Source organism: Monodon monoceros, unplaced genomic scaffold (genome assembly GCF_005190385.1).
Source record: "Monodon monoceros isolate NGI ecotype Baffin Bay Population unplaced genomic scaffold, NGI_Narwhal_1 Super_Scaffold_7, whole genome shotgun sequence".
NCBI lineage: Eukaryota > Metazoa > Chordata > Mammalia > Artiodactyla > Monodontidae > Monodon > Monodon monoceros.
This window is the reverse complement of record NW_021703784.1, coordinates 45,523,955-45,543,015: the sequence shown is the minus strand read 5'-3', so window position 1 is coordinate 45,543,015 and position 19,061 is coordinate 45,523,955. Positions and strand designations below refer to the sequence as shown.

Sequence of the window (19,061 nt, the reverse complement as noted above, 5' to 3'; positions counted from 1 at the left end):
TCAACCTCTAGCCGACATGGCCCCTACAGACATAAGAGAACATTACAAATCATCCTAGAGGGGAAATAGTGCCACCTACCACCCAGGAAAACAAAGCAAGTCCTCTCCAAAAGGGAAATGGATAAATAATGGGAAACAATAGAATCAGTACTCCATCATCCATGTGACATAACTTTACTTATATTTGACTCTGAAATGCCTGTTGGTGCCTACAGTATAGACCCTCTCCCTCACCTGTAAGTTATGTTGGAAACATCCCTATTCCCGAGGTACCTCAGCCTTGGATCCTGGATCACTGACTGTCCCACCAGCAAATTCATTGACTTCATTCCAGTTGGAGACTCTGAATTGAGTTGTCTTCATTGAGGAAGTAGAGATAAAATGCAACTGCTCTCCCACCAAAGGGTAACAACTATACTGCCAAGGGACAGACGCCAATGGGAAGATCCTTAAATACCTAAAAGCAAATCATCATGGTTCCAAAAGGTCTGTGGCAACGAAACCCCATAATCAGCTATATCACAGGAACCATGTACTGTACAAATGTACGTTTTGATTGGCCAGATGATAAAAATGTATGGAAAACACAAAAAATCAAGACTGAAATACTGAGGACAATCTGCATCCTTAAGAGACATCTATTGAGTGCCTACCATGTGCCAGGTATTCTACATACGTTACCACTAATTCTCACCATAACCTTTCCTATATAGTATGATTCCTATCTATAGTTAGGAAAAGAGATTCAGAGAGATTAAATGACTTGCCCATGGTCAAATGGCTAATAAGTGGCATAGTCAGGATGTGAATTCATGTCTGCCTGGTTCCTGTGCTTGAGCTTCTTCTACTGCACCAAGCTGTTACAATTTGATCATCATTCATCTCTTTCCTGAAATGACTTATTCCTCTACATTCATTTTGGAGTATCTCTTCACTGACTCTATGGAGATATCCTTAGCACAAATAAAAAACAGCTCTTGTTGGTGCTGGAAGAAATCACCACTTAACATTTTAGTTTTATTTACTATGCAGATCTGTTAGAAATTCTGGAAGCTGAGAAGGAGTACTGCGCAGGCTTTGTCCACATCAGGGCCCAGAATTCTCTCGTACATGCCCCCTTCCCATGCCCATGAGACCTGTCTGGCATTTGCACTCACACAGCAGGACCAAGCCACGAATCCCACGTGCAGCAGCGCTCCCCATGAGCTCAGTCTTACCTTGGGTTTGCAGGTGCTACATCTTCTTCTGGCTCTTCTACAACACCGGTTAGCTCTGGGGGGAGGAGAGCATCTTTGTTGACATTATTCACCCAGCTTTCCTTTGCCCTGTTTACTCTGTCCTTACTCTGCTCAGCTGAAACAGGAAACGATAAAGACAAGAAGGTTATCTATCTCTTATCTCCACGACCTACAACTCTCATATCAGCTCTTATCACTGAAGGCTGGAACCTGAACGTCAGGCCTCCTCTGAGTGCCCAGGCAGTCACTAATGAATCTGAGCACTTGGGATCAGAATTGCATCTGCAAGAGGAGTCAAAACACAAAGACCTGGGCTTCCCTGGTGGCGCAGTGGTTGAGAGTCCGCCTGCCGATGCAGGGGACACGGGTTCGTGCCCCGGTCCGGGAAGATCCCACATGCCGCGGTGCGGCTGGGCCCCGTGAGCCATGGCCGCTGAGCCTGTGCGTCCGGAGCCTGTGCTCCACAACGGGAGAGGCCTCAACAGTGAGAGGTCCGCGTACCGCAAAAAAACAAACAAACAAACAAAAAAACACAAAGACCTGTATACAAGACCTAGTTATATTACTAAGTGGCTCTGAGGCAGAGGGAATGTTTTTTGAGTTCTATGAGCCTAATATTCCTCTTCTTAAAAAGAAGACACTTGTGAAAATTAAAAGAAATCATGCAGGACTTCCCTGGTGGCGCAGTGGTTAAGAATCCACCTGCCAATGCAGGGGACACGGGTTCAAGCCCTGGTCCAGGAAGATCCCATGTGCCGCGGAGCAACTAAGCCTGTGCACCACAACTACTGAGCCCACGTGCCACACTACTGAGCCCATGTGCCACAACTACTGAAGCCCACGCGCCTAGAGCCCATGCTCCACAATGAAGAGGAGCCCCCGCTCGCCGCAACTAGAGAAAGCCTGCGCTCAGCAACGAAGACCCAACGCAGCCAAAAATAAATAAACAAATAAATAAATTAAATTAAAATAAAAGAAATCACGTAATTAAAAAAAAATTACATCTGCGAGAGAAGTCAGTAGATTCCCATGTTGTTACCTCCCTACAAGTACCGTCTCCAGAGAGCATGGGTGCACCTTTAAATGTGCAGAGATGACTAAAGCAAAATTCCGACTGCCCTGGGTGATTCTGACCTGAACTGGGCTCAGGACCAAATGTGTACGGCCAGGGGACGCTCAGGGCAGGGAGTCCTCACTGGGACAGACACACCATCATTACCAAGTATTTACTGAACAGCTACAATGGGCCCAACTTGAGGCTGGGTTCTGGGACACAAAGGGGAACAAATGCTTCTATTCTGGAATGTCCCTCTCCACCGCCTCCTCCTCCCCCAACCTCTAGACATCCCAATTCTATATCTTCCTTAATAGCCAGCTCAGATACCAGGGCCCCCTTAAAACCTCTGTGATCCCTCTTCAGAAAATAACCTCTTTTGCCTCTGAACACCCAGAACTCTTTACCTGAACCTCTTAGATAATCAGCATCAACTGAGTGATGACTGAGTGCCAGGCATAGTGCTGAGTCCTTTGCATGCATTATCCTATAAGGAGGCAACTATTTTCCAAGTTTACAGATTTGGAAATTGAGGATCAAAGGGTTCAAGAAACTTGCCTAAGGCCACATAGCCAGTAAGTGCCAGGAATACTTTCATCAGTGTTAAGAAGATGAAGCAACATAAGGGCTCCCAATTTCCAAATACTCACATCCACAGGTCTCTTTACACATAAGTCTATTTTCTTCAGCTGCAAAACGGAGTCCACAGTACTAACTTGCACCCTTCAAGATTTCTGAAGGTCTGGGTGGTTTTGGAAATCAAGAGGGCTGTGAGCAACACATAGCACATCATAAGAGGTCAGCCCTCATCTGTAAGGAGCGTGGCTCTGAGTCCGAAAGACTGAAATCCCGGAGTTGTCATTTGCCAACTATATGACCTTGGGCAAGTTACCTCCCTTCTCTGAACTTCACATACCCCACACATAGAATGGGGATAATAAGACCTACCTTACAAGATTGCTACTACAATTAGAAATAATAGGGACTAAACGCCTATCATATATTAGATACTGAAGAGGTGACAGCTATTTTCCTTACTGAGTACAGGCTAGAACTAGACAATGGCTGTTCTTAGGGATAAAGATTTATACTGGCTAGTGCAGAGTTAATTAGAGAGAAGACACTCGGTTAATATTTGATGAACTCAACAGAATTCTAAAGAAGCCCTCAAAATGCTGTCTTTACAGTCCCTTAAATGATGTACTTGGTTTTTAAAGAAGTACCAGGTGTCAAGGGCATTGAACAGGGAGGCTAATCTCTTCCTGTCACCCTACTCAGGAGAAAAGGTTCTGAATTTTCAGAATTAAAAGCCAAAGAAAGAGGAGGTGGTAGATCCCTTATAACCCCCAATTGTCTAGGCTACTCCAATTCAGCATGGCATCTAAGGGGCTTCCCTCATCCTTCTTCACCACAATAAGTCACTTAGCCCTGCCCTCATCCATCCAAACCCAGGGCAAGGAGATTACGACCTAGAGGACTATGCATGGTGCAAAGCACACCCCTAAATGATTGACACCCTTCCTCTCTCCCAAGGACACCTTCTCCCAAGGACAAATGCTGGCTCTAAAAGTACTAGCCCAATCAACTCACCTGCTCCCTGGTGCCTCTTCTTTCTCATGGATGCTCTGATGATATCTGCTCCGTGGATTTTCTCTCTGTGCCTTTTTGCCTTGGCTTCATAAAACCATTGGCCACTCATATTCTTCAGCTGCTGGTCATCCTTAATTTTTTCAGGCAAATGTCTACAGAAGAAAAAAAAGCTTTACTTTGCTAAGAACCCACAGTAAATCAATGAGTTTATTATGACACTGCATAAAGAAATCTGTAAACATACAGCCAGAATGAAGTTCTCAATATCTTACAAGATCCCACAAACCTTCCAGATGACTAACAAACGTATGCTTTGACTGAAAGGTCAGAGAAGCCAAGGCCAACACTTTTTAAAAATTCAAAGATTTACGCCACGATCCCCAGATGATGCCTGAAATTTCTCAAGAGCAAATTCACTCTTTGGCTGCAGCCTTGTTGTTCACTGTTCAAATGTAAATACCCCAGAGAAAGATGACATATTAAGCTTCCCTAAGCTTTGGTTTCTTCATCTTTAAAAAGGGGTTAATAATAGTAACCCACCTGACGGGGTCGCTATAAGGATTAAATTAGCTAATGCATGCAGACCACCTCTGCACATGCCTGGCACCTAATAAACACTCAGTGAACAACTGGCTCATCAGTTCTTGCCATTTCACTGAAATGAGCTTATCAGAGACTCTCCTGGAAGCTTGTAGGGGACAGTGCATGAGGTCCCTGGTTCTTAATGTTATGAATGAATTGACTTCAACAAGAAATGAATTCAACAAGACTGGCTGGGATCAGGAAAGATAATATTTATATGGGGTGGGGAGTGGAGGCAGACATAAATTCCATTTGTGCAGATACTGCATCTAAGTGTTCCATGTCATTCATGCTCATTGAAAAGTTAAAACCTAAAGAACAAGCCAAGTACCACCCTCCTAAAATCTCCCTCATTTACAGTGAGGGGAAAACACTGTTCTACATGACAAGTCTTATAATCTCTGCATCTCTCTATCCACGTCAATAAAATGAGAATCAAAAAACCCATCTTTTCTTTTTGATAGAGCTGTACTTACAATAAAGTGGAATAAAAGCCTTAAGGGGACTTTGAACTCTTGGAGGGTAACGTGTCACAAAAATCCAAGAGGGTTTTAAGACTGTCATTCGAGCCAATATGCACGCTTCCTAAAGTAGCCAATCTAAGTGTTTTAGCCAGAGAACGTGTATGGCAGCCACACCCAAGGTGGTGGCAGGGCTGTGTGTGAGGGTTGCACGCAGGCCTACCTGGGAACGGGGAAGGCAGGAGGGGCAGTTACCTGGGTTCTGGCAAGTACGTTTTCTCTCTCCCAAGTGTGCCTGGAGAGATCTTTCCAGCCAGAGTCCCACTCTCTGCTGGAAACTCCTCTCCTCCCCCAGTTACCTAGAAAGAAGTGACCCTACGCCAAACATGTCCAATCACAACCCTTGGACACACCTTGTTGTGACAGCCCATCATCAAATCCAGACAGGGACAGTGTCTTCACTTCATGGTTCTGAATCACCAGAGAGGTCATGGTTCTTATAAAATGTTTCTAATGGTTTCCCATTGCCTAAATTTTTTTTTATTTTTACTGGAGTATAGTTGATTTAAAACGTTGTGTTAGTTTCTACTGCACAGCAAAGTGATTCAGTTATAGATACACATATATCCCACATAGGTTATACAGAGTATTGAGTAGAGTTCCCTGTGCCATACAGTAGGTCCTTATTAGTTATCTCTTTTATATACAGTAGTGTGTATATTTACAATAGCCAGGACATGGAAGCAGCCTAAATATCCATCAGCAGAGGAATGGATAAAGAAGATGTGGTACATACGTGCAATGGAATATGACTCAGCCATAAAAAGAACGAAATCGTGTCATTTGCAGCAACATGGATGGACCTAGAGATTGTCATTCTGAGTGAAGTAAGTCAGACAGAGATAAACAAACATCATACGATATCGCTTCTATGTGGAACCACTGCCTAGCTTTTCAGCACAGCAAAAAATCCACCCTGAGCTGCTGGTGGAGCTTTTTGCCTTCTCTTCCCAAAAGGACCACATTCAAGTTCAATTCCAGAAAAGAGAAGTCCTTCCAGCTCTCCTTGACTAGACAGTGAGCCCCTAGGGGCAGGGCCTGTACTCAATATGGCTTTTCTTGGTGTCTGGAAAACAGTGGGTGTTTATTCAGCGCTTTTGGAGTGAAGGGATATCATATGAGGTCCCTGACCACCTGGCTTCAGGATACCTGTTCAGATTCATTTCCCAGCACTTGCTCCCATGCTCCCCCACGTGCCAGCACACTAGACCTCTTACTGATCTCCACATTGCTCTTACATGACCTCTGTAGACACTAAGGGCAGGAAGGTGTGGCAGAAAGACTATGGGCTTTGATGTCTCCCCAGATTAGGTCCAACTCCCCGTTGTGACCCTTCCTAAATGTGATCTTTGGCAGGTTACTGAACCCCTCTAAGCTTCAGTCCCCTTGTTTATAAAGATAGGCAAAAATAAGACCTACTCTGCAGGACTTCTGGGATGATTAAATGCGGTATTTACCTGAAAGTGCCTAACAGTGCCCAGATCCTGGTAAGAGACCATTAAATGTGAATTCTTTCCAGATGTCTTTCCCTCACTTCTCTGTCCAGCACGTGGCCCCTCATCCCTCAGATCTAGGTAGCACCTCCCCAGGGAAGCCTTCCCTGATCCTTGAGGGCACCGTGTGGCTTGCCCTTCTCCGTGCTCCCACAGCTCCTCCACGACAGCACTCACCACACTGTGTTCCAATGATCTATTTGCACATCTGTCTTACACACTAATCTGTGAACTCTGCAAACTCCTTGAAGGCAAGGACTACCTCATAAACACCTTTGTAACACCAGCATCCAGCACGGAGCCTGGCACAGAGCTGATACCCAGAAACTGTTGAGTGAATAAATCAGTTAACAAATAAATGCTCAGCAGCCAACCTAGTCTGAGTAAAGACAAGAGATAAGAGAGAACCTGTCGCTGCTGGGGTTAAGTGAACCACGCTCCATCACAATGGCAGTGCCTCCTCCTAATGAGGCAGGCCACCTCATCTCTTGGTGGATTAGGGAAAAGCATGATGAAATACGGCATCAGCCACCATCGTGTTGAAGAAGACCACAAACCCTCATAGCATAACAACTCCCAACTTCTCTCCATGAGATTATTTATTCACTTATCTTTGTTGTTCAACGGAAAGGCACTTTGGAAGGGTCCTTATGCAACTCTTGATCTGCTTCTGCCTAACTGACTGTCTGCAAGCCTCTGATCCCATTAAGCTTTCAGTGCACAGTAAGCCCGCACCATGTGAGTCGGGCTCATTGAAGCACATGGCCCTTCATAGTAAAGCCGTTACAGCAAAGAATTGAGGTTGGGTTTCTGGCTCATTTCTTTTAAAGTGGCAAAAGAATAGGAAATTCTTTCAAATTCAGTAAGTGCTATTTATATATCTCCTATCATGATAATCACTACTAGGGTAAATCAATCTCTTTTTCTAGCTTAGTCATTTGGAATATTTTACAGATGAACCCATATGTATGACATCAAAGCCCAAGTTTTATAAAGGTGTAGATTAAAAAAAGAAATCCGACCATGTAGGTGGTGCTGCCAAAATCTTCTCTGGGGCTTCCCTGGTGGCACAGTGGTTGAGGGTCTGCCTGCCGATGCAGGGGACGCGGGTTCGTGCCCCGGTCCGGAAAGATCCCACGTGCCGCGGAATGGCTGGGCCCGTGAGCCATGGCCGCTTAGCCTGCGCGTCCGGAGCCTGTGCTCCCCAACGGGAGAGGCCACAATGGTGAGAGGCCCATGTACCGCAAAAAAAAAAAAAAAAATCCTCTCTGTACCTAGAGAGTATTATGCTTAGTGAAATAAGTCAGACAGAGAAAGATAAATTCTGTATGATATCACTTACATGTGGAATCTAAAAAAATAATACAAATGAATGTACATGCAAAACACAAATAGACTCACAGGCATAGAAAACCAACCGGTGGTTACTAAAGGAGAGAGGGAATGGGGGAGGGGCAAATTAGGGGTAGGGGACTAAGAAATATAAAGTACTATGTATAAAATAGATAAGCAACAAGGATATATTGTACAGCAAGGGAATTATAGCCATTATCTTGTAATAACTTTGAATGGAGTATAATCTATAAAAATACTGAATCACAATGCAGTACTAATATAATATGAAACATAATATTGTAAATCAACTATACTTTGATAAAAAAATTAAAATAAAATAAAATCTTCTCTACCAGCCCATATTGATCTCTCAATTTTCTTGAACTCTAATTGTGCCAACCAAATTAGCACTTGATTCTCTCGTTGTTGTACCATTTAGTTGAAGTGGGAAAAAGGTAAGTTTCTTGACACACTTTTTATACCTTACCATCCTCTCCACACGTGCATGTTGTACTTAGTAGAGAGCTAAGGATAGAGAAGATGCTCAATAAACACCCATGGGCTGCCACTGGGCAGAAGTGAAGGCAGAAGAACACTCAACCCAGAGAAGACACTGTCCAGTTGGTCCTCCAGGCAGAACATGCTGGTCACACCCCATTCTTTCAGCTAATACATACAAAGCATGTGTTCGGTACTGGGCCTCACGCGTGGCACTTAACATGCATCATCTCATTTAATCCTCACAATTTCACCATGATGTACAAAGAATTCAGTCAACTGCAAAAGATGGCCATCTTGCTTTCTCTGTATGGTAAAGGCCATATCTGTTCATTTTTTCATTCAACAGTTCATTAATTCCCTATCATATACCAGGCATATGCTTGGAATTGTACATAAAAAAGTTAGTCCACAGCCCTAACTGCTAACATCAACTCCTGCGGTGCAGAGAGAGTGTGAACACTTTCAGAGGAAAGCCAGAAGAGCAGTGGCGCCCTTCATCCTGCGTTCAACATTTTTCCTGCTTGTACTCACGTAGCACACCCCAGCTTCTAGCTATTCATCATGATGAGGCAAAGGCCTAACATCATAGACAGGACCTGGTCGATATTATCTGCTCAGCTATGCATAATAAGAATCAGCAGACTGGCCAGAGAGGTTGATTGATCCACTCCCAGATTTTTTTTTTTAACCTCTCAGTATATTCTGGGCAAGATGGTTAGACTACGAGATTTGAAAGTACTCTTAGATGTCTGTTTTGAATGAGAGAATGTTTGTTTTGAATGGACCTTAGATAGTTACAAATGGCCTCACTTTATAGATGAAATGAGGCCCAGAGAGTTTAAGAGGTTTGCCCAAGGTCACACAGAGTGGGGACCGGAAGCCAGCCTGACTCCTAGCCAACGTTCTTTCCACTGCCCCATCATCCTGCCTGAGAGAGCCAAACATGATTTTGATTTCTAAGATGGCCATCACACTTCACTCTTTCTACAAAGGCATTCAACCTTTGATAAGAGAATCTGAAAACAAACACGTGAAAATGAAATAAATTGCAAAAGTTCTTTACAGCGGAAAACAAGAAGAAACATGCATCACTTGTGCTGTGGACACACCACAGATCCCCACAGTCTGCTGCGAGGCAGCACAGTGCGTGGGAAGCACAGGCTTTGCAGTCGCATAAGCAAGGTTTCAATCTTACAGGGCACTTAACCTCCTCCACTCTATTTCCTCCCCCTTGTTGAGTGGATTCAGCTACACTGCTGTGCGGATGAAAGGGGAAAACGTGAAGCTCTGTGTACAGTGTCAACCCTGGACAAATGTTGGTTCCTTTCCCCTTTGCTTTCACAGAAAATGCCATCAGAGGTCCTAGAAAGCAGTTCTTCAATGACAACTGCCTTTGTTTAAAAGAAAGTAGATCTTAAGGCAGCAGCTGAGGATCATAAGATGTGGTCATGGGCTTCCCTGGTGGCGCAGTGCTTGGGAGTCTGCCTGCCGATGCAGGGGACGCGGGTTCGTGGCCCAGTCCGGGAAGATCCCACATGCCGCGGAGCGGCTGTGCCCCTGAGCCATGGCCGCTGAGCCTGCGCGTCCGGAGCCTGTGCTCCGCAACGGGAGAGGCCACAGCAGTGACAGGCCCGCGTACCGCAAAAAAAAAAAAAAAAAAAAAAAAGATGCGGTCGTGGTTGACATGGTGTCTACTGCAAGAACGCCCATCACCCTAGATGTGGTTGTGTGTTTATGGGATGGGGGACGTGGTGCTGGCAGTGTACAGACACACAGCGGCAATGATTTCCTGCTGGCAGTGTGATGCAAAGCACAGGAAATACCACCTCTAGAGTGTGTCACTTTTAAACCCTAAGAGACTAAAGTTACATCTATGTATGTATGGTGGTGTTTCTTTAAAAAAGGAGGACAGAGAGGGAGGAGGCAGCGGGGAGCGAGAAAAAGAATCCATCCTGATGTCTGCTTCACTGCTGGTTTGTGAAATGTCTCCAGCTGGTAGTTAGGAAAGCAAGCTGGGTAGTGAAGCATGGTAATAACCGGGCCTAGCACTGTGGTACAGGTAAGGAGGCAGCATGAAAGACAGTGACCTGGAATTGCTTTCTTCTAACAGAACCCCCAAGATACCACAGTAGATATTCCCTTGGGTTCAAACCCACATTCTACTATTAACAGGTTGAGTGATTTGGGAACTGGACGCTTCCCTGTTTGACACTCATTTTCTCATCCATGAAATCAGGATGGGAGGTAGCATAAAGGATAAATCGTCTCCAAAGTGCCCTGAAAGAGCTTGGATGTGAACAAGTCAAAGCACTGGATAAATCAGGAATGGCAAACAGATTTCAATTTAAATCCAACTCTCATCAACAGCCATATTGTAAAGGACTCTGAGGCAGTGTCTGGTCTTAGTGGGCAGCAGTGCTATCATCCATTAGTAATGTCCTCACGGCTACAGGAGGGTTATACTCCAAAGCCCGTAATGAATTAGCATTTGAAATAGCAGTCTGAATTTTAGTGGCAGATTTGCCTTTCTAATGATGTTTTCCTTAGGCTAATATTAGAATTATCTAATTTATGTTTCTAAAGCCATATACTAACTTGGAGGAGGACTGGGGCATTGTAAAATCACGTTAGGGAAACAAGGTTGAGATTTTAAATTTGCGATTGATAATCCATTAAATGGTTAAATGGTAAATTCCTTGAGCACTGGGACCATGTTTCAATTACCCTAAAATTCCTTCCATTTGTTCAGAGAAGTTCCCTAGACTTAATGAGTACTCGATTAAATTTCATTGTGTTAAATATTTGAGAGTTTTAGGAGTAATTTCCTTCTAAGGAATCAGACCACTGACCAGAGAATTCTGTCCTTTTTTAGAGGCATAGGTGGAGTGGTGAATAAGGGAATTAAAATGTATCAATCACCTACTATGTGCTAAGAAGATTAAGAATTATCTTACTTAATCCTGACTGCAATTCTTTGAGTTTGGTACTAGGGTCATTCCCAGTCTCTGAGTTGAGGCTCAGAGAGGTCAAGTAACTTGCTGAATGAACCATAGTTGATCAATGGTGAGGACAGGATTCAAACTCACTAAGTTTTGACTCAAGGTCCACGCTAGGGCCCTTACTGTTCTTCTGAAAAAGCAATACCAGTGTGCAACATGGGGCAGAAGGAAAAGCAGTAGACCAAGAGCTTTTCTTATCATGGCTTTGGCACTGACTAGCTGTGTGACCCTGGGAAAGTCACTTCCCCTCTCTGGGCTTTTCCTTCATTATCTGTAAAGTGACTGATATGGACCCCAAAAATCTTTCCAGAGCTGTCAGGCTATCACTCTGATGGAAGAGCTAGAGACAAACAGCTGTGGGATGGTGATGGGGCTGAAAAGCAAAAGCCCATAGAATAGCATTTTCAGAGACCAGAAACCTAGTCATGGTTCTACCAGCCCAGGAGCAGACAGCCTCAGAACCAACCCGGGTTCCATCAGTCCTAAAACCAAGGGTGCCAGAGCTCCATTCCTTTTGTGTGGAGCAGGTTACAGGTTGGGCCTCTGTCAGTGTCCATAGGCTATGGGCCTCATGCTCATCTGTGCCACCCGCACACAGTCACTCAGTCCTGGACCTGCCTGTGGCCAAGTCCACATGAGCTGCTTGGTGCCTAATTAGGAAGGCCCCCAGAATGGTAGCAGTAAACAGGACTTGACTCACACCAGATTTTCACCACCCCAAGCCTTCTTCCTATCAGTTTACAAAAGCAAGAAACAAGGGCAGCACCAGCAGCAGCTTCCGAGGCATCCTCAGAAACAGTGCATGGAAGGAGAATCTGCAAAGTCCCTGCTACAAACGGACTCACAGCATTCCTGCTGTGGCTGTAGACTGGCTGGTGCTAGTGGCTACACACACACCCCTTACAAGGCCCAGTTCCAGGCAGAACTTTGATTTTTTTTTTTTTTTTTTTTGCGGTACGCGGGCCTCTCACCGTTGTGGCCTCTCCCATTGCGGAGCACAGGCTCCAGACGCACAGGCTCAGTGGCCATGGCTCACGGGCCCAGCCGCTCCGCAGCACGTGGGATCTTCCCGGACCGGGGCACGAACCTGTGTCCTCTGCATCGGCAGGCAGACTCTCAACCACTGCGCCACCAGGGAAGCCCGGAACTTTGAATTTTTAAGTATATTTTCAGCAATTACTGTAGATGCCTGAGAAACACCTCCACTCATCTCATACAGAATCAGAGAACTACAGGGAAGACCCAGCAGCCTGGAATCTCTGGGGTCAAGTAAATACAGAAGGGAGGGAGAATGAATCTCTCTTCGTAACCTGGCTAGATAGAGGAAACAGAATTACAGACCACACGTAAGGTCTTGTAAGTGGGAGGAATCAAAGATCGCAGCTCGCCAGGATTCAGAGTCCCCACATCCTGAGGCAGGAAGAGGGACAGGACCCGGTGCAATCCCAGCTCCACTGCTTTCTTTCCCATCTTCTCCATCTTATCTTCCGAGAGACTAAAGGAATTCCCATTTCCCAGTATGCTTGAAAAATCAACTAATATTTTCTCTGTGTTGCCCCCTCCCCTTCTTTCTAAAATGGGTCTAACGGTCTTCCCAGGATGTCCTGTCTGCTATAGTTTTCTTAGGGAGGGGAGGTGGAGTTAGTGAATGAGTACCTGAGGGCCAGGATTTAGTTCTCACTTCTGACACCTACGGACTACATGAGCTTGGGTGAGTCACCTGACCTGTCTCAAGGTCAATTTCCTCACACTTCAAGTGGGTGTAATTACATCCCACCCTGCACCCCCAACTGCACGAGTGTTGTGAGCTCAGAAGGAATAAAAGTCATATAAGCTCCTTGCAATCTGTTAAGCACTATCAATATATGAATTGTTAGTAGCCATAGTTAGACACTCTGGAGTGCTTGAAGTGAATTTCAGCATGTTCTTTTATAAAGCACCCATGTTCAAATTAGGGTCAAAATATGGATAACGAAATATGGGCACAAATAACTCCATTATTCATGATCCTGCTATCCTAAGAAGTAAGAACAGGCCTTATGTTCCTTTTGCATAACTCCTAGGTTGGGGATCATGCAGTTAATATGACTCACATTCAGGAAACCTTTCGCTGCCTTCAAGGCCCCAGATTACAAAGGCAATAGATGGCAGGGCTTGGACTCAAGCCCACTTCTTCAGCATTCTGACCTCACGCTCCTCCAGCCCCACAAGTGAGTGAAAGTGGTGGAAATGCTGATGTGGAACATTTGGGTTCCTCCCAAAGTGAATAGTGTGTCAAAGTTGCCACTCCTTCTTATGGAACACAAATGAAAAATTGGCTCAGTCAGAACTAATTTCAATTGCTGTTGAAACCATTTCAAACATTTCTGAAGATGTGCAAAAATGTGAGCTACTTCTCAATTTATTTCCTTCTGAAAAGTTTAGAAATCAAAAAAATTTTCTTATTTCATACATGATCCATTTTTTAAGTAGATTCAGTTTAAAAAGTCGATATATATGTGTGTGTTTATATATATGTATATATATATAGAGAGAGAGAGAGAGGGAGAGAAGTAGATGTATGTATGTGTTTGTATACATTATTTCATTTTTAATCCAGTGTTTAACAATTTAAAGGAGTTTAGTTAGGTTTTTAATCAAAACTATTTCTGGCAGGAGTCCTATGGGATAAATTAAGAGATATGGGGCTTCCCTGGTGGCGCAGTGGTTGAGAGTCTGCCTGCCGATGCAGGGGACGCGGGTTCGAGCCTCGGTCTGGGAAGATCCCACATGTCGCGGAGCGGCTGGGCCCGTGAGCCATGGCCGCTGAGCCTGCGCGTCCGGAGCCTGTGCTCCACAACAGGAGAGGCCACAACAGTGAGAGGCCCGTGTACCGGAAAAAAAAAAAAAAAAAAAAAGAGATACGGAGGAGAAAGTTCTGTCCAAGAAATAAACTTAAAATTGGAATCCGTTAAGTCAGGCTCCAAGTCAGAACTACCACTTAAGGTTGAGGAAAGAAAAGTGTCCCATCTTCTTACAGACTGCCCATCCTCCCATGCCCGAGGAACTGTCCGGCCTCTTACCTGACTCTCTCCTCTTCAGCCCTCTTCAGAGCAGCATCCCGCTGCAGAACCTTCATGATGACCTCTTGCTCTTCCTCTGTCAGGAAGCTTAAGTCGATCATTTTGAAACGTGTACACAAAAATGACAGAAACAAATATGGCTTAAAATTCTCAAAGCTAAACAACAGTTACTGTAGCCCAGATGATCAGAAGATGCAAAAATGAAATGAAACGATATCTTGTTCAGTTCTTCAGCAAAAGTCTTCTATTGGCTGGGCAAAAGTTTTAGGTGGCTGATAGCAAAATCCTCAGCGCCCTTTCCCTCGAGGAAGCAGTGGTCTGTGGGATGATGTCAAGAAGAGGCTCTCGGGATGCTGCATTCCTTGCCAGACAGGTCACTTGTACCTACAGCGGCATTCCTGCTCACGCGCCCTCTCCTGGACCAGTCTGAGCACAGTTTATTCTCCTTCCGTCCAACGTCAACTTGATGAGAGGCAACAGCATCTGAGCATCACCTACCTGCAGAATCGTGAGACAGTAAACACCACACAGTGAGAGGCAGTTCCTACAAGCATTGCTCATTATTTTAAGATTTAAAACATGTCTGGGGATAGAAAACTGACCATGTGAGATGGTGTCTGAGATCAGGGAAACCAGTTCTGCCAGCTTCTTGAGCAAATAGAAAATGGATCATGAAACATGCTTCAACTCAATTCGGGACCTCCAAGATGGAGAGTGCACAAAAACGCCTGTCAATGTTTAACCATCCACAGAGGGAAGAGATGGTTGCAAAAATGCTCACTTCTTGCATAGGGACATTCCACTAGAGTATATCTGTGCTCTGTAATGACAAGAGAATTAGTATTGGGTAGAGGTAATCTGCACAACAATAGGAATTGTTATTCTCCACTTAGTCCCACCTCTAACTTTTGCTCAACCTGGAGCAACTCACCTAGCTTGTCTCCCTTCATTTCCAAGGAGAAAGAACGCTTACTGGTGTTGTGTGTATAATCTGGGGGAATGGAAGAGGCAGAATTTCAAAACTCCTCAACATTCAAAGTGAGCATTTTTGCGTAGAACCATGGGCAAGAATCCTATTTTCTTTGAGGCATTTTAAATCCATGAGCAGTGAGAAGATGAGACCTACAGAATGCCACAGCCAGGTGGAACTTCAGAGATACTCCAGGATCGGGGCCCTTTAAAAAGCACAGTACTGCATATACAGTAGACACTAAAAAACATGGGTTTAGTAAATTTTAAAGCAGCCCTACTTAAGAAAATACAGTGTGTGTACACTAGTAATTTTTATGAATAAATTCTTTGCTCTTTGGCAAAACAGAATTACTAAGAAGTACTCGCACCACTACTTGCTAACTACAAACCGTTAGGCAAGTTACCTAACCACTCCGAGGCTCAGTTTCTCATTAGGACATCCTTCACAGGTTGTCAGGATTAAATGACATAATGAATATAAAAGAGCGCATAGCTTGCATCCTGTACCAAAAATAGCTAAAAATATATTCTAGCTTCCTTTCTGAGTTCACACTTTTGTCCCATCCAGCTGAATAAGAGTGTACTGGTTACATAATTTCCTTTTCTCTTTTGTATCTTTCTGATCTCCCCCATGAAGCTTGGACTTCATAGGCAGGTACTCAGGTGACCTTTATTTTATCTTCCTGTAGCTCTTTGCATATTGCCCACAGTGACGACTCAAATAAATATTAAGACAACACTTCACACATATTTTTTTTAATTTGCACGCACTTGCATATGTTACTGCCTGCTTGTTTGTCTTGAAAAATAACTCATCCTTCAAGATGAAAGTCACCACCTCCAGGAAGCCTTCCCTCACTCCCATAGCCAGAGTTAAATGCTGTAGTAGATTCAATTATTCCTAACTCTTCACTTCCTCCCTGAAACAGAACTATACAATCATGTTGCCACTACAGTAAGCAGAGTATTCATCCCTATCTTTCTGGAGGGGGGATTGGCCTGTGACTTACTTTGGTCAATGGAACGTTATAAATGTGATGCAAGTATAGTCTGTGGATATGCTTGTGTGGTTTGGCTTGGCTTCTTGTACTCTGGCCATAGACCACAAGAAGAGCTTGCCCCAGGTAGCCACTGCCTCTTCAGTCAGGGTCTCAGAAAAAGAGATACAAGAACAGACCAGAACCTCATCCACCTGAAGCAGGGCCACCTTAGCTGGTCTGTAGGTATTGAAGCAAGAAGTAAATATTTTTTGTTGGAAGCCACTGAGGTTTGGGGTTGTTATACAATAAACACTTTTGTAGCAGGAACTTGACTAACACAAAAATTTTCTCCTCCACCTACGTATCTCCACTGTTATAATTATCTGTCAGCTCTCCATCTCTCCCATCTGACTGTGAGTCTCTCAATGTGAAGAAATAAGTGGATGAGGTGGGACTTCCCTGGTGGCGCAGTGGTTAAGAATCCGCCTGCCAATGCAGGGTACATGGGTTCAAGCCCTGGTCTGGAAAGATCCCACATGCCATGGAGCAACTAAGCCTGTGCACCACACTACTGAGCCTGCACTCTAGAGCTCACAAGCCACAACTACTGAGCCCGGATGCCGTAACTACTGAAGGCTGCGCGCCTAGAGCCCATGCTCTGCAACAAGAGAAGCCACTACAATGAGAAACCTGTGCACCGCAACAGAGTAGTCCCTGCTCACCGCAACTAGAGAAAGCCCATGCTCAGCAATGAAGACCCAATGCAGCCAAAAATAAATATATAAATTAATTAATTAATTTAAAAAAAGAAAAGAAATAAGTGAATGAGTAAATGAATTAGTGAACCTAATCCAAATAGACAACTTCACCACGGGATGGCTATCTCAATTCTTTCATGCACAGTAGCTTTCTTTCATGTGCAGTAACTTCCTTAGATCTCAAAGGCTGGCAAGGAAATAGATTCAGGCCACATTCTTGGAACCATGTCCTTCATGAGGCATCACACTGCCTCCCAGGTTCAATGGGAGATTGTTTTTAAGTTCAGTGAGTCGAGGACAGGAAGAGAACAAAGGAGAAAAACAACTTAAATTTTCCAGCAGTGGTAATTGGCAGGGGGGCCTAAAGGGAGAAATGCTGGTTTCAACACCTTCAAATAGAACGATAAGCTAACCAGTGCTTCTGTGTAAAAGCTTCTAGGGTTAAGTTTTTCCTAAAAATAGCCTATTTGGTGAGGCAAAGGGCAATGTCCTTATTTTACAAAGAAGTGAAGGGCTCGAACCCTTGATTCCTAATTGGGTAGTGGGGAGTTACTACCCAGCCAGATCGTGGGAAAGCCCTCAGATGGCAATCAAGCCTCTTCAGTACCAGGTGACCCCCAACTCCCAATATTCTGGATGATATCTATCATGAGAGCTAGTCAATTTCATTCATTCATTCAACAAACATTTATAGAGAGCCTATTATGTGCCTGACACTGTTCTAAGCACTGGAGATACATTAATGAATAAGACACTAAAAACTTCCTGTCCTTGTAGAGTGTATATGTCAGTTGGAAGGGATAATGATCAAACTAAATAATAAAAACATAAATAAAAAATAAAAACAATTATGTAACTTTTGGGAAGGTGATAAGAGCTCTGGAGGAAAACAAAGCTGGGAAGGGAATAATAAGGTGAGGTGCATTGGAGTTTTACAGAGAGTGGCTAGGGTAGGTCTCATTGAGAAGATGATATTTGAGCAAAAACTTGCCAGAGATGAGGGAACGAGCCACACAGGCATCAGAGGGTCCTGAGGTGGGAGTGTATTTGACATGTTCAACAAACTTCAAGGGAGCCAGTGCTGGAAGGCCAGTGTGCCAGGAGGAGAAAAGGATGGAGCAGGCCAGAAAGGAAATAGGTCAGACTATATCGGGCTTTGCAAGGGCTGTAAGATTTCTGCAGCAGCAATAAGGGAGGGCAGAAAAAAAAGAAGGTAATAGGGCTTCCCTGGTGGCGCAGTGGTTGAGAGTCCACCTGCCAATGCAGGGAATGCGGGTTGGTGCCCCGGTCCGGGAAGATCCCACGTGCCGCGGAGCGGCTGGTCCTGTGAGCCGTGGCCACTGAGCCTGCGTGTCCGGAGCCTGTGCTCCGCAACGGGAGAGGCCACAGCAGGGAGAGGCCCGCGTACCGCAAAAAAAAAAATAAAAAGTTTCTTCAGATGTGTTTAAACTCAATCAGAATGTTGTTGTTGTTTTTAATAGAAATGTGTTTATGTGAACAGCAAACTTTGTCCACAGCACTGTCAGGAAACAAGGCTATGTGAATATTTTGTTCACAGAAAAAGAGATTTATGGTTACCAGAGGTGGGGATTGGGAGAGGGGCAATTGGAGGAAGGCAGCCAAAAGGTACAAACTTCCAGTTACAAGATAAATAAATACTAAGGAGGTAATGTACAACCTGACAATTATAATTAACACTGCTGGGTGTTAAATATGCAAGTTGTTAAGAGAGTGAATCCTAAGAGTTCTCATCACAAGGAAGAACACTTTTTCTATTTCTTTAATTTTGTATCTACATGAGGTGATGGATGTTCACTAAACTTACTGTGATAATCACTTCATGGTGTATTTAAGTCAAATCGTTATGCTGTACACCTTCAACTTATACAGTACTGTATGTCAATTGTATTTCACTGAAACTGGAAGAAAGCAAACAAAATATTTTGCATGTGTCAGCCCTGCTATGCCACATCTGT

At 44.3% G+C, this 19,061-nt stretch overlaps 1 protein-coding gene across 13 annotated transcripts in view; it reads right to left on the bottom strand.

Moving 5' to 3' along the window:
• The window catches only part of SYTL2 (synaptotagmin like 2), a 104,716-nt gene that overhangs the window by 47,968 nt on the left and 37,687 nt on the right, over positions 1-19,061 (bottom strand). For 12 of the 13 annotated variants that reach the window (XR_003791374.1, XR_003791375.1, XR_003791376.1 and 9 more), the window contains exons 2-4: positions 14,376-14,873; positions 3,883-4,034; positions 1,218-1,353 (exon numbers count right to left, since the gene is read on the bottom strand). Coding sequence is in view for 10 of the 13 variants with exons in the window: in XM_029207321.1 (XP_029063154.1) it covers positions 1,218-1,353; positions 3,883-4,034; positions 14,376-14,476 (389 nt within the window). In the remaining 3 variants the exon portion in view is untranslated. Of the gene's footprint in view, positions 1-1,217; positions 1,354-3,882; positions 4,035-14,375; positions 14,874-14,977; positions 15,196-19,061 lie in introns of all 13 variants that reach the window. The other variant, XM_029207319.1, reaches the window with a different exon arrangement.